This window comes from Euprymna scolopes, chromosome 21, assembly GCF_053919585.1.
Source record: "Euprymna scolopes isolate OS-2025 chromosome 21, ASM5391958v1, whole genome shotgun sequence".
NCBI classification, from domain to species: Eukaryota; Metazoa; Mollusca; class Cephalopoda; order Sepiida; family Sepiolidae; genus Euprymna; species Euprymna scolopes.
In genome coordinates this window covers 57,776,388-57,791,799 of record NC_136502.1, presented here as the reverse complement: position 1 = coordinate 57,791,799, position 15,412 = coordinate 57,776,388, and the positions used below count along the sequence as shown (strand labels likewise).

General features: G+C 32.7%; 1 protein-coding gene across 6 annotated transcripts in view; it reads left to right on the top strand.

Annotated features, from left to right (window-relative positions):
• The window catches only part of LOC145242387 (androglobin-like), a 337,568-nt gene that overhangs the window by 87,300 nt on the left and 234,856 nt on the right, over positions 1-15,412 (top strand). For all 6 annotated transcript variants that reach the window (XM_080105409.1, XM_080105408.1, XM_080105404.1 and 3 more), the window contains exons 11-12: positions 6,480-6,582; positions 10,022-10,078. In XM_080105409.1, the coding sequence (XP_079961535.1) occupies positions 6,480-6,582; positions 10,022-10,078 (160 nt within the window). The remainder of the gene's footprint in view (positions 1-6,479; positions 6,583-10,021; positions 10,079-15,412) is intronic.

Here is a 15,412-nt window from a genome sequence, read left to right as displayed (position 1 = left end):
CGTTTCTACAGTTTAGTAAATTTTGGTGATCTTTAAAATTTTTAATTTCTAGCTTATCGTTCATACACACACGCACACAAAAATATATATTTTTGCATTTTAAGAAAATTTATTAAAATTAGTCAAAATAAAAACTTGGTGAATGTTAATATTTAACAACAGAGCATTGTGATACATTTATAAAAATGTATAATAATTTATTTTTATTGATTTTCAAACCAAGAGAAAATATATTTTCCTAATTTTTTATTTATTTTATTATTTTGAACTCAAAAAGCTCATTGTTGTCTGCTCATTTCCATTATGCAAACAAAACAGGAGGAAAAGAGGAACAGACTTGTGAACAGGAGGAGAAGGAAAAGAAAGAGATACTATGAACAAAGGGCAGAAGAGAAACGAGAGAAGAAAGCTCATAGATGCGAGAGAGAGGGGAGAGAAAAGATAGAGAGAAATAAATCGTACATAGAGAGAGATAGACCACATAAAGAGAGAGATAAACCGTATAAAGAGAGATAAACCATATAGAGAGAGGGGGGGGACTGACACAAGTTGTCAACGGCAGTCAGAGCCTTGCGCTGATGAGTGAATGTCAAGGTGGTGAAGGCAGCGAAAGATGACAACTGTGATGACTACAATAGCTAACATGAGATCACTGGCTATTGCGCATGGATACTTAATGAAAACAGGAGTAGGGACGATAGGAAAAGCGAGAGGAATCACTATTTATGTGCGCCTGTAATTGACATTTGAATGGTGGTAAATACAAATCATCAAGCTATTAAGCAAAATAAGAATAAACCCAACAACATTATAGCTGGACGGAAAATCGAAAGAATGGCAAATACTAACGATAGACCAGTGATTTCATATGAGCTTCAGAAACGTGGATCCGGAGCAAACAGTGCGGGTGCATAACAATTGTAAACAACGGAGTAAGGCGATTGACTATAAACAAATCATAGGAAAGAAATCTAAAAACAAAAGAAAGAACATATTTTAAAAGGAAAACCGTGAGTTATCCATCCAAAACTTTTCATCTCCCTCTCGCATCTCTCTCATATAACTTACGATCCATTTCAAACAGAGCAGACAAACTTTTTATTTGATATGAATTTGGACTGTTACATGTTGTGTAAAGCCTCCCTTACACCAGCCACTAGATGTGGCCCCTGACCCCGTTGAAGTTGCAGTAGTCGTGATCGTCCTTCTCTCAGGAGTTCTTTACAAGATTCTTCCATGTCGCAGATCTTGTTGTCGGTTCAAGATGCTGGTGTCCGCTGAAAATTAATTAGCTTCTCATGCAGGCCAAAAAAAAAACAAACGCAGCTTGTTTCTAGTCTACTAAAAGTTAATTCACAAAATTTACAGGTGTTTTACATATATACAATTGTTCAGTTCGATCTCGTTATACCAGAAAACAGTTCGGAATATTATTCTTTGTTCTCTGCAGTGGCGACGATGGACGAAAAAAAGGGGTTGGCGTCTCTCTGGGGTATTGTTCTCTTTCGAGATTCGGCTCCAATTTACTCCTTTTTAGCCTGGCATTTGCTTATATATTGAGGAAAGGGGTTGGTTGGTTGCGTTATTCAGGGGAAGTTCTGATGCCTTGCACGGTCTGAAAACCTGTGATCACAGCTCAATCTCATTCACATGCTCACAGGGGTTGACCGTTTCATCCTGTCTAACCTTACACTCAAAAGCTAGACGTCCTTGAGTCGGGTTTCGCCAGGCCAAGAACGAAATTATATTTCGTTCTAGCTTTAAAAATGACATCTCTTGTCATTTTTCTCAAACAATAAAATTTTATGTCTGTTTTACAAAACACAATAAATTCATCCTTTGAGCTAGGTCACCCGCCACTGCCCAGGCACCCAATAATGCTTAACAGACGATAACCAGCATAATTTCTCAGCCTTACTCAGTGTTTAGGGGGTCTCAATCTCCCCCAATGGGGAGCTTTATCGCTCCCTGAGGCAGTCACGCCATATTCATTATATATTTTTCTTTTGGTAAAATTTGAATGACATGAGATTATTTCACTTAGTTATATATTTATTTCTTTTCTTGAATCAAACTGAATTTTATTTATTTTTATATAAATAAAAGTTTGTTAATTTTTCATCGGTATTTGTCCTCGTTATTTCCTATGTGATTTTGTTGTCCAGTATATTTCATTTTATTATTGATTTCCCTTCCTATACCAATGCATTGCTAAGGAACCTGTGAAATTTCTTTATTTTTATATCTCATTATGTCACTCATCTCTACCGTCACCAATAGGGCTGGCATACGGCATAACAGCATATATAAGTGAACAATGTTATGTTAAATTTCAATGACAAGTCTCTTTATGTTTTTATTTTATTTTTAAGTTAGTATTTAGTTATTTAAAAATTTGTTTGTCTATACTGCTTCCCCAAACCAGAGGTTTATAATCAAGGGGCTGAAACAAAGTTGGCTTAATTTATTAATGAAGAAAATCAAACGATAAATACATTCTATTCAACTATACATATTCCGGAGAAATTAAAAAAAAATAAAGCAAAGAGGGTTACAAAAACAAAAATAAAAATGAGAAAAATAACATTAAGAATTGTAAACAACACAGTATTCATTACAGCATGCAAAACACTATTTCTTGTGAGACAGATGCAAACAGAGACCTAAGAGAGTCTAGTATAGACTGATCACTTTTATGATTGATTTGAAACTGATGGTACTGATGTTTTTCTGATCTTCTGTAACACACGCACACAATATATATCAAATAGGTTTAAAGAACATGGATAGATTTTTTATATAGAGACTTATCAGGATATATGAGGATGGAGCATATCATCAAATGAAATTAAAAACAAGACAAAATAAAATAGGTATCTAAGAATTTATTTGTACATTCAATAAGGGAAAACATTTGTACATTCCATAAGGGAAAACTAAATCCACTCTCAGGACTGCTGGCAACCACTGTAAAAAAGTAATAAAGAACGCAAGAGAGTTGTATGCTCAGTCCGTCAATCCAAAATAGCTGAGCAGCGGCTTGGTTCCCATCAGTTTTGGCAAATAGCAAACAGAATCCTGAACAGAAGCGTGTGTTCTGTCCCAACTATCATAAATGGACCTGAGGTAATCTCGTCAGCATCAGACAAAGCCAAACTCTTTGCCAAGAACTTTGCAGCTAATTCTACCCTTTGCGACCAAGCCCGCCAACCTCCTATATTTCCTCCTGTATCAGAAAACATGTTATATAATATACAAATATATGTACGTGATGTTGCCAAGCTAATCAAAAACCTTGATTCCAGTAAAGTAACTGGGCCTGACGGTAGTCCAATTATAGTACTCAAAAGACTTCAACCAGAACTAGCACCCATCCTTACAAAATTGTTTAAACGTTGTCTTAAGGAGAATTGCTTCCCATCACCCTGGAAAATCTCATCTGTATTTAAGAATTCAGGTGATCGGTCATCTCCCTCTCAGTACAGGCCAAGAAATCTCCTGTGCATCATGAGTAAGTTGCTGGAATCTGTGTTAAATAGAGAAGTAATCAACCATCTCAGCAAAAATAACCTTCTTAGTGACATGCAATATGGTTTCCGTTCTGTTAGATCTACAGCATATGTGGTTACAGTTATATCTCATAGGATTAGCAAATCTCTCGACGGAGGCAACCTTTCTAGGGCAATTGCTCTTGACATATCAAAGGCCTTTGATAGAGTATGGCATAAAGGTTTACTTCACAAGATCTCCAGCTACGGTATAGCTGGAAATGTCTTCTGAATTATTACATCATTTCTCTATGATAGGTTCATAAGAGTAGTAGTTGATGGGCAGAAATCAGAAGCTCTCAGTATTAATGCTGAAGTCCCTCAGGAGTCCATCCTGGGCCCAACTCTCTTCCTGATCTACATTAATGATCTTCCAAATCGCATCCTTACATCATTCATAGACATTTATGCTGATGACACTACTCTACTATCTATGGTAGCACATCTAAGACTATAAACGACCAAATTCTCTCTGATTCTCTCTCCTCTGATCTTGAGCAAGTAGTACAATGAGGAAAGAGGTGGCTTGTTACTTTTAATGCATCTAAAACCAAGCTTTTATCTTTACATCATCAATACTCTGATCCCCATCTGTCATCAATTGAAATGAATGGCTCTTGTCTTGGGGAGGCCTTATGTTTTGACAAGCTTCTGGGCTTGACCTTTACTCCTGATCTTAAATGGAACACATACATTAAATCCATTGCAAGGCTGCTGGGAAAATGGTGGGATCCTTCTATCGATCCAGTAGATATCTTACTGCTGGTGCAATTCTCTGTCTATATAAGAGCCAGGTATGTCCAAGGATGGAGTACTGTTGCCACATTTGGGCAGGAGCTGCTAAAGAGGACTTATCCTGCCTTGATAGAGTTCAAAATAGACTTTGTAGCCTCATAGATTTTCCCTTCCTACAACCTCATAGATTTTCTCTTTCCTACAACCTCTTTCTCACAGAAGAGATGTTGCGAGTTTGTCTCTGCTTTATCGTTATTTTCATGGCAAGTGCTCGGCTGAGCTCCAATCTATGGTCTCCCCTCACCAGACTTTCACAAGAAAAACTTGTCTAGCAGAAAACACTATCACTAATTTTCCCCACTTTTTATCTGTGCCTAAACCTAAACCTAAACATAGATTCCATGAGCAAAGCTTCTTTCTTAGAACTGCACGCCTATGGAATTGTCTTCCGTTTTCCTGCTTTCCAGCTGACTACAATATGGTTGTCTTCAAGTCTAACGTAAACAAGTTTTTGATGAGCCGTTCCATATAAGTTAACAAATTAACCGAATTTCCATTACTAACGGTTACTATATTGTCCAATTTCTACTGAACACTCTTTAACCCTTATCCTCGAGTGGCCTCTTGGCCTTGATTAGTTGTGGTGCCAATGTAAAACAAAAAAACTTCATATAGAAAGAGGGCTCATAAACGCTCTCCTTTCCCGTTATCTCATACTTAGTTCCATTCTCCTTTTATGATGAAACACATGTTTCAGAATGCATAAGTATAAAGTTCCATTATATATATAAACCTATGCATCCTGTGTAGCGATACCTAAATGTTCATGTAAAAATAAATAAAATATATACATATACATTATTAAATAAAAATAAGGAATAAAAGTGATATATAACTTTATTATATCATCAGAACAATAAGGGAAAGTTAAAGTTGAAAAATAAGAAAAAAAAAACTCATTAGGCCATGGCATTTTAAAGCTAAATGCTTCTCATCAGAGGAGAAGAAGAGCCAGAATTATACAAAATGCAAATAAAGTAAAAACTGACTTAATGACATTTAGACATGAAATGAGAATGAAGGAAAGGATGGTATGGTAAATAGTAATTAAAAGTAGATACAACATATATGGGTAATTTGGAAGCGTAGTATATATGTAGGTAAAATATTATTTAATATTATTGTTTGCTCCTCTTAATAGTGCTGAGCTTTTCTCATCTTGATAAGTTTTGCTTTGTTAAAGATTTACTCTTTGATTTTTTAATTGTCCTTAGGTAGAGCATTGTCGTAAATGTATCTCACCTGTTGCTTAATTGGCATAAATGTGAGGCTTGCTGTTTGTTTGTAAATAAAGCAATATAAAACAATGGGCGAATGTCTATTTAAATGAATATTTGATGAGGTCAGTTGTAAGTACAGATCCCATGGGCCAGAGGTTAGAACTGCCTATTATCAACATGATGGTTGGCTAGGGAAAGGGTCTAGTTTAGCCGCACTGATGAGCTGTGATACAACAAACAGTACTGTATGTGAATGACTAATATATATATATATATATATATACGCAATGTTCATAACTTCCTGTCATTCTAACACTATGGATTGTCTAATGTCCACGCTCAAATTGAGCATTTATTAGTTTTTAATTCCCTTCTTCTCGTGGCAGTTGTTTGGTGGCCCAGAGATAAAGGCTTAGCAATTGGAGTCAAAGTGGGTTTTATTACTGGGTTCGAATCTCTCGACCTGCAGGAATTGTCATCTACACTGATGATTGCATGAAACACTAGTGTCTGTAGGTATAAAAAAAAAATTATTATTTAATTATATATATATATATATATATATATATATATATATATATATATATATATATATTGTATTTTGATCACGTAAATTTTCTTTTAGGCTCTAATTTATTATTGAACCTAAGATAATGAAATTGCTATCTCACATTAAGTATGGCAAATAATGAAAATGATGATTCAAACTTAAGTATGAAGGACTGACCAACAGAGAGAGACTTTTGATAGATATGATTATGCACAATGTGATTTGTAAATTTTTAAACTAAAGCATGATTGATTAAGCCCCTTGTAGAAATGTGTGGATCGATTTAAACATTTTGTTATTTTTTTTATCTCATTTCTAAATTATATAATAAACTATGAGTGCTAATGTTTCTTTTGGTGTTCACAGGACAACACTAACAAAGAGGAGAAAGAGAAAGAAACACTTTCAAAGCAAACGCCTGCAAAAAAGGTAGAATCTAAAGTGGGAAAAGTCAAGGAAGAAGTTAAACGTAAAAGCAACTATATTTTTTTAAATTTATTTTACAAGACAAACGCCTGAACTATAGATACAGAAAAAAATAATAGTAATTGTTAGAAAACAGTACAACACTCCGATAACTTTTAAAAATTGAAAGACGTTATTATATGAATTTAACAGAATCATTAATTATATCTCTCTGACAATTGATTTTTGATTTTCTTTTAAAAAATGTAAAATAATGGAAATACTTCAATAAAAGTTGCAAGTAAAAAAGTAATCATACCTATTAAAATTGGATGGAGAACTGGGAGAAAAAAAGAAGGTAAGAATGATATGATTGAGGTATAATCTAAATCTTAGACAGATTAGATCTGATTACCTCAGAGGAAAAAAATGAACTGTATTGGAAAATGTGTGCAGAAAAGAAGATTTTCTTGGTTTGGTTATATTGAAAGAATGGATGATTGTGTTTGTATTAGTAGAATAGTTGAGATAGTAGGATCAGTTGACAGGGGAAAGCCAAATATTGAAGGATGTTTCAAGGATAAATTTAAAAGAAAGAAAGATAAATTAAAACTTGGTCAGAAATATGTTAACTTGGAAGTCAATTTCTAAAAGTTGCCCAACACATGCCAGCATGTGAAACAAGTGTTAATGATTTATTGATTTGGCTCTTCTGGTGGTGGTGGTGGTGGTGGTGGTTGAGCATCATTCATTCTTTCTATACGATTAAGATGATTATTGTTGGCATTAATCTTTCTAGCTATGATTATTTCTAAAATGATTTAGAATACTTACAGGAGAGACCATTTGAAGGTTGCCAACATCCTTAAGTGAAAGTATTTTTATACAACAAACTGTATTCCAACTTGGCACACCCAGGTTGTCAGTCTGTTTTGTTAACCACTTAACTACCATCATCTCCATGATGATGATGATGATGATGGTGATGATGGCATCATCATCAATTCTTTTTTGGTTATTCAATGCTGAAACAACAACAGAGTCAGCTTTGTATCATACCCAAGAGAGGACATGAGACACTACCACTACCACTTTGGGTTAGAGTGGAGCCATGAGTAATACCATCTAAACTTGGGTCTCACCAGCGGATGTAGTTTAAGGTCATAGCCAGATCTAAGTCCACATAAGCAAAAGAAGAAAGGTAGAATGGGTTAGAAAAGATAGGATTTATGGTGATGGAGTACAGTGAAGCAAGCACTTTGCTCAAGGGTGACAGATAGTTGAGTGCTCTAAGTTCAATAAAAATGAAGCTACTTAAAACAGAATAATTATAAGGTTGTATGATTTGTCTAATGAATAATGTTGCAGACTTCTGTTGATTATATTCATACTCTTGAGGGTTTTGCCACATACTTGAAAACAAAATTATGCTACTTATAATTTTGGACTAATCTTTCAACTGTTAGGAGTCGCATACAAATACCAACCTTTATTTGGTCAGCCCAACTCTTTGGTGCTTGGTTTCTTAATCTTTTTTCAATAAAATCATATTCATATGATTTCTTCACATAGCTGGCATCTGGTAACCAAGCAACACATTCAAACTACATTATTGTTGTTTCCAACTAACATTGTTAAGAGCGAGAGACAGGAGTGACGTTAATCCTGGCATGCATTAGAAGATTTTAGTGATGAACATGAGTTTTTGGTTTTTCATTATACATATATATTCCATTATATAAGAGAAAATTGTCTTTCTGTGCATGTATGTCTATGTGTCAAATTACAAATCAGAAACTACACAAGACAAATTCACAAGGCTGATATATTTTTTCAGTGTTGCCTCTGACAAAATACAGGCACATTTTTTTTTTAATATTCATTCTATTTAAGGTGATTTTTTTAAATACTATTTTGTAGTAGTTTGTAAAAAGACATTTTCCAGTTGCCAGAGAAAATGAGATAGGGGAGATAGAAAGAGAAGCAACAAAGCAGAATGAGAGGGAAAAAGAAAGAGGAGGAAGAGTAGATAAGGGGGAGAGAGAAAGTTATACATAAATTTTAACTCTTCTGTTTTATTTTCTATGCTCCTAGGCAATGCTGGGAAACCATACTAGTAAATATATATATATATATATATATATATATATATATGTATGTGTGTGTGTGTGGATATATATGTGTGAATATATATATATGTATACACCTAAGGTACCTTCAATAAGGCATATAAAATTGTCGTAAACTCTTGAAAATTCAGTATGTTATTTCTATACATCTTATGAAATAACTGACCAATTTTTATGATTTCAGGCTCAAATGAATAGTTACAGTAGAAATTGGAATGCACCCTACTAAAGCCTGATTGTCACAGCTGGTGAATTTCAAAAATGCAATCTGGATGTGAGGACACTTTAAAGAACGATATGCAATAAAATTCTGTTTTAAACTTGGACAAAATGCCACAAAAATATATGGAATGTTTCAGACTGCTTTTGGGCCATCTTGCATGAATCAAGCATCAGTTTGTGAGTGGCATAAGAGATTTAAGGAAGGCAGGGAGTCTGTGAAGGATGATGAGAGGTGTGGGAGCAGTAAAGAAGTCAAAACACCAGAGTTGATTGGCCAAATAAAGAATTTCATGGATAAGGCCCATTGTGTGACAAGAAGTGCATAGTTTGATGTCAGTGTGGGAACTGTACACAATTATTTATGAGGAACTGATCATGTAGACAATTTGCACAAAGTTTGTCCCAAGTGTTCTCAGAGATCAGAAATATGTTGTCATGACTAAGATGGGCATGAAGACAGTTCCCTGTGACTTTTGGTTATTTTCTAAACCCAAGGAAAACCTAGGGACTTGTTATGAGACAATTGAGGAGATGAAAGAGGCTGTGATGAAGGTCATTGTAATGCTCACACAAGAGGACTTCCATGGAGCCTTCCAGAAGTTGTTGGAATGGTACAATTAGTGCATTGCAGCCGGAAGAGATTACTTCGAAGGGGACTAGAGTTTCATGTGTGTATTATCAATAAAAATGCCCATATGAAAAATATCTGGAAATTTATTTAAGGCATTTTCATATATATATATATATATATATATATATATATATATATATATATATATATATAATTATTCAGTAGCTGTAAAAAGGCAGTATTTTGGATCTGGTCAGTGATAAACAGAATTAATATTCTTCATGAAAATGTTTCTTTAATATATAAAACATGAAAAAGAATGAGTAATGGTTTTTGTGGAAAACCAAATTTACTTAGCTGGGAATTTGGTCAAACATCATCACTGCTTAAATCAAAACTGATTCTTTGTTCTCATTTAGAGAAGGAATAATTCTTGGTAAAACCACAGTTTAGTGGCCTGACCATAATGTGATGAAAACTTATGTACGGGTGATAAATATTGCTTTATCTTTTGTTTTTATTAAATACTAGTAAATGAGGAACCAAGATGAATCATGTAAATTTTTTAAAATTTTTATTAGCACCCAAAAATATGAAAGAGGAGAAGAAAAAAGATAAAGCTGAAAAACCACAATCAAGTAAGTACAAAATTGCTGCTTTAAAAGTTTATAAAAATAAATATTTCTGTTAACTGATATGTCTGCCACTGTGCAAATTATATAGAAGAGTAGAACACTCCTCTCTGTACAAGCATTATCCAATATAATTATTCAATGATATCTTTATAAATCTGTAATGTTTAAATATAATAACCTGCATTATAGTCTTATAATTAACTTAGCTTATTTTGCCGGCTTGCTATCATTTCACAATGTTTACTACTTGAAATACTTGAAACATTATTTAAAATAAACATTTCATTCCTAATTTTTTTTTGGTAAACACAGAACAGAATCTTCCTCATTTATTCATATGAATAAACATTAACATTTTTATTTTATCAATACAGATTTATTTATTTGAATTATTCAGACTACTGTTTTTATTTTGTGTGATATTATCACAGTATTTGGCTGATGTAACCTCCAACGTTTCTCAGGTACAACTTATCAAACTCAAGAATCTGTATGGAATTTCAAACAGAACCTTTTATTTAATCCACAGAAGTAGCTTACTCTCATTTCCTGACTGGTTAGAAGTCTTATTTAATTCATAAATGTATTCTTAATATCATTCACACTGAGCATTGAAACTTTAATCTCCTGAAGAATGTTACTTAAAACTGATTATTACTTAGCATATATCTGTTAGATGACAAGTCCTTACAGAAAATTTTGGTATGAATTTTTGGAGCTTTAAACCTATTTGTGTCTTAAATTTGTAGTTTTACTGCTGATAACTTAATATTACAATATATAGTTATTTTTTGAATGCTATGCTAATCTACTATTTATGTTTATTGGTTCCCATATTGTATTAACTAGTGGAAGTCATTGTCACCCAACATATGCGCTGCTTCTTTGAATCGTGTTACTCTCAAACATTCTACTCTGTTTATAATTTTTACTTCATCCTATAACAAATAATAGTTAATTAATAAAATTACCTTTTTCAAAACCAATATTCAAATTAAATAACCTTGTGACTGATACTACATATCATAAGCAGCATATAAAAAGATGATACATTTATTGTGTAGAGTTGAATTAATTTGAAATAGGACGTTTTGACTTTACTATTAGTCTGAGACCTGAACTCATTTTTCATGTCTGATAGTGTATTTATTTACTTATAATTTATTATACTTTTCATTTTTTTAAAAACTATTTTATTTTTCGAAATGTTATTTTTTTTCTTTAAAACAAAATAGAATAACTATGTAGGTAAGAATACAGAGTTATTTTACTTTTCAAAAAAGTGGCAGCTCTATAAAAAGTATTCTAAAAATAATCATTTTTGAAAGGTGTATGTGTTCGTTGCACAGGCCATGATCATCCACCTATTGTGTTGGTCAAAAATCATTGCTCAATCCTAATAGTGTTAGAATTGTGTGATCTCAGTCAATGTGACAACAGGAGTATTCTTCCTCTAAACAAAATTATGATTCCAGTTAAAACAAGTAATAAAATTTTATTTACTTTAGACGTTACAATGATACTTGTTTTGTTCTAGTGAACAACAGACTTACAAATGAGAATCCTTAGTTCAACCAAACACAATTCGTTAAGGGTTCAGCTCTCTCTGAACTGAAATCTGTTCACAACCCTCAACTGATTATATGATGCCCAGAGAATCTACTGACCAACTAACTGCTATCACCTGCCCATCTGCTGGAATATCGATATCACTGGTGTGTTTGTTTGTTGTACGGTATTCACCCTAGGTAGGTTGAACCAGTTTCCTCCAAAGGAAGAAGTGTCGGGGGATATTAAATTCACAGGTAGTCCTCAGTCACCTGTAGATATCACAGGTCTTTTGAGACAAACCTACCCTGCAGTTATCCACTTGAAAAATAATAGTTAGCCTTATTTATGAACTTAAAAGAAAAAATGAGTGCTTCGAGGTTTCCTATCTGGATAGCCATTAAATTTGGAAGACGCTGAGTGAGACATAACCACAGCAGGGAACCTTGTATCTGTAGAACCATTTTTTTTTCAAGTGGAGATCAAATTCTGAGGATCAAAACTTCAGATCATACATATTTCCAATTTCTTGTTTGTTTCTCTTCTCATGATAAAATATCTCTCACTCACAGCAGATCTATTATTCATGTGCAACCCATTAAACATGCAATCGATTAGTGTATGTTTACAGGTGGATCAAAATCCTTGAATGGAACAAAGGCAGCATCCACCAACATATAAACCCACAATAAATCAGGCTATTAAAGAATGCTTCCATCAACACAGCTAAATTACAAGCTATAAAAATGATCAAGGCCTTGAGGATTGAAAATGCATTTTTTCTCAAACTTTTTATCTAACCTAACAGCAATTGAAAGAAATGGAAATCATTTTTACACACGTGAAATATGCCACTATCTGATGGACACTGACAGAGTAGCAATCCTGACCTGGCTTCCTAACCATGTGGTTATTAGAAAAAAATCAAAGGGCTGACATAATTAAAATAAAAACATTGAAAATCTATTCAAACTATAACACCAAAGATCATGCAAACAAGCATACTGGCATGGATTTTGAGATATGAAATCGAGATAGTAGCTGTTGAGAGTTGCATCGTGAGTTGAAGAGGTTAAAAACAAACAGAAATTCTAAGGAGGAAAAATAGCATGTGTGGATGGATTGATAGAAGAAAACTTTATTGAGAACAAAGAAAAAGGGATGGTGAGATATTTATAATCAAAAGTGATTTGAGAGAAGAACCTCAAATCATCCTTACACATGTGAAATATTTAAAAAGAGTGATAGTCTTGGCCTGGCCTTCCAAGCATGTGATCATTAGAGGAAATCAAAAGACTGGCATTCTTTTAAAAGAAGCAACTAATACGACAATAACAATTCTTAAATTTCCATATACAAACAATAAAACTACGATACCGAGAAAATAGAGCTGTTAAACCTGACATAGTGATAAAGGCAAAGAAGGAAAAAGAAGTAACCTTAGTTGAAGTTAGCATCCTCAATGAGCTGAGAAGGAGAAGATAACAAAATAGCAAGTACTTATGTATAACGTGAAAAGAAACTGGAATCTTAGGAAGATCTTTATCATTCTAGTAATTATAAGATCAACCAAATTCATGAAAAAGAATTTTTTTAAACTGGTAAATATATCTGGTGAAGAGAGATACAAACAATTGCACTTAAAGGGATGGTGTCAATTTTAAAAAGATCTCTCAGTTGGAGTGTTTGAGATAAGGTAGAATGCCCCATCCTCAGCAAAAAAAATTTAATTAAAAAAAAAAAGCAAAGACAATTCTCACCCAATAAACTACCATCACATTGCTCTAACAAGTTGTATATATTTTTTTTTTTTACTGATGTGCCACCACTTATCAAGGCATGGAGCCATTCAAGGATAAGGGTTAAAGAGATAAGTTTGACTATAATTACCTGTACTCTCCTCCATAAGGAAAACTTCAAATGGGTGGAATAGCCAGAAGATTACTTAAGAGGAATTCATTATTCAAGGTGACAGCTCAACAAATATTTGTTCACATTATACTTGAAAATGGCCATGTTTTAGTCAGTTAGGAACCTTTGTTCCACAAAGTGGATGTTATAGGAAAGAAACTTAGTTCATGGAAGTTTTATTTAGTGTTTGAAAATTCTTGTTGTAAGTAGCTAAGTTGCTGTGAAATTTTATGGATTACCAGGGATTGAATTTCAGGCAAGCACCTACTAATAATGATACAGTAGAACAATATCTCTTGTGTGAAAGAGACTGTAGGGCAAAGAAGATTTCATCCCCCGCTAGATTACAAAATCGATTTTGTACTTTGTTGAGACAGGAGAATGCACCCCAGCACCATCTCCCCAAATATCTTAGAATCTGGCTTTTATACAAGTAGAGGATTGCATCCGAAGTAAGGTACATTCTGTAGTAGTATGTAAACTGATATGTATAGAAACATATGAAACTGATATGTATAGAAACATATGAAACTGATATGTATAGAAACATATGAAACTGATATGTATAGAAACATATGTAAACTGATATGTATAGAAACATATGAAACTGATATGCATAGAAACATATGAAACTGATATGCATAGAAACATATGAAACTGATATGTATAGAAACATATGAAACTGATATGTATAGAAACATATGTAAACTGATATGTATAGAAACATATGTAAACTGATATGTATAGAAACATATGAAACTGATATGTATAGAAACATATGAAACTGATATGTATAGAAACATATGTAAACTGATATGTATAGAAACATATGAAACTGATATGTATAGAAACATATGAAACTGATATGTATAGAAACATATGAAACTGATATGTATAGAAACATATGAAACTGATATGTATAGAAACATATGAAACTGATATGTATAGAAACATATGAAACTGATATGTATAGAAACATATGTAAACTGATATGTATAGAAACATATGAAACTGATATGTATAGAAACATGTAACTGATATGTATAGAAACATATGAAACTGATATGTATAGAAACATATGAAACTGATATGTATAGAAACATATGTAAACTGATATGTATAGAAACATATGTAACTGATATGTATAGAAACATATGTAAACTGATATGTATAGAAACATATGTAAACTGATATGTATAGAAACATATGTAAACTGATATGTATAGAAACATATGTAACTGATATGTATAGAAACATATGAAACTGATATGTATAGAAACATATGAAACTGATATGTATAGAAACATATGAAACTGATATGTATAGAAACATATGAAACTGATATGTATAGAAACATATGTAAACTGATATGTATAGAAACATATGTAAGTGATATGTATAGAAACATATGTAAACTGATATGTATAGAAACATATGTAAACTGATATGTATAGAAACATATGTAAACTGATATGTATAGAAACATATGTAAACTGATATGTATAGAAACATATGAAACTGATATGTATAGAAACATATGAAACTGATATGTATAGAAACATATGTAACTGATATGTATAGAAACATATGAAACTGATATGTATAGAAACATATGTAAACTGATATGTATAAAAACATGTAAACTGATATGTATAGAAACATATGTAACTGATATGTATAGAAACATATGAAACTGATATGTATAGAAACATATGAAACTGATATGTATAGAAACATACGAAACTGATATGTATGGAAACATATGTAAACTGATATGTATAGAAACATATGAAACTGATATGTATAGAAACATATGAAACTGATATGTATAGAAACATATGAAACTGATATGTATAGAAACATATGAAACTGATATGT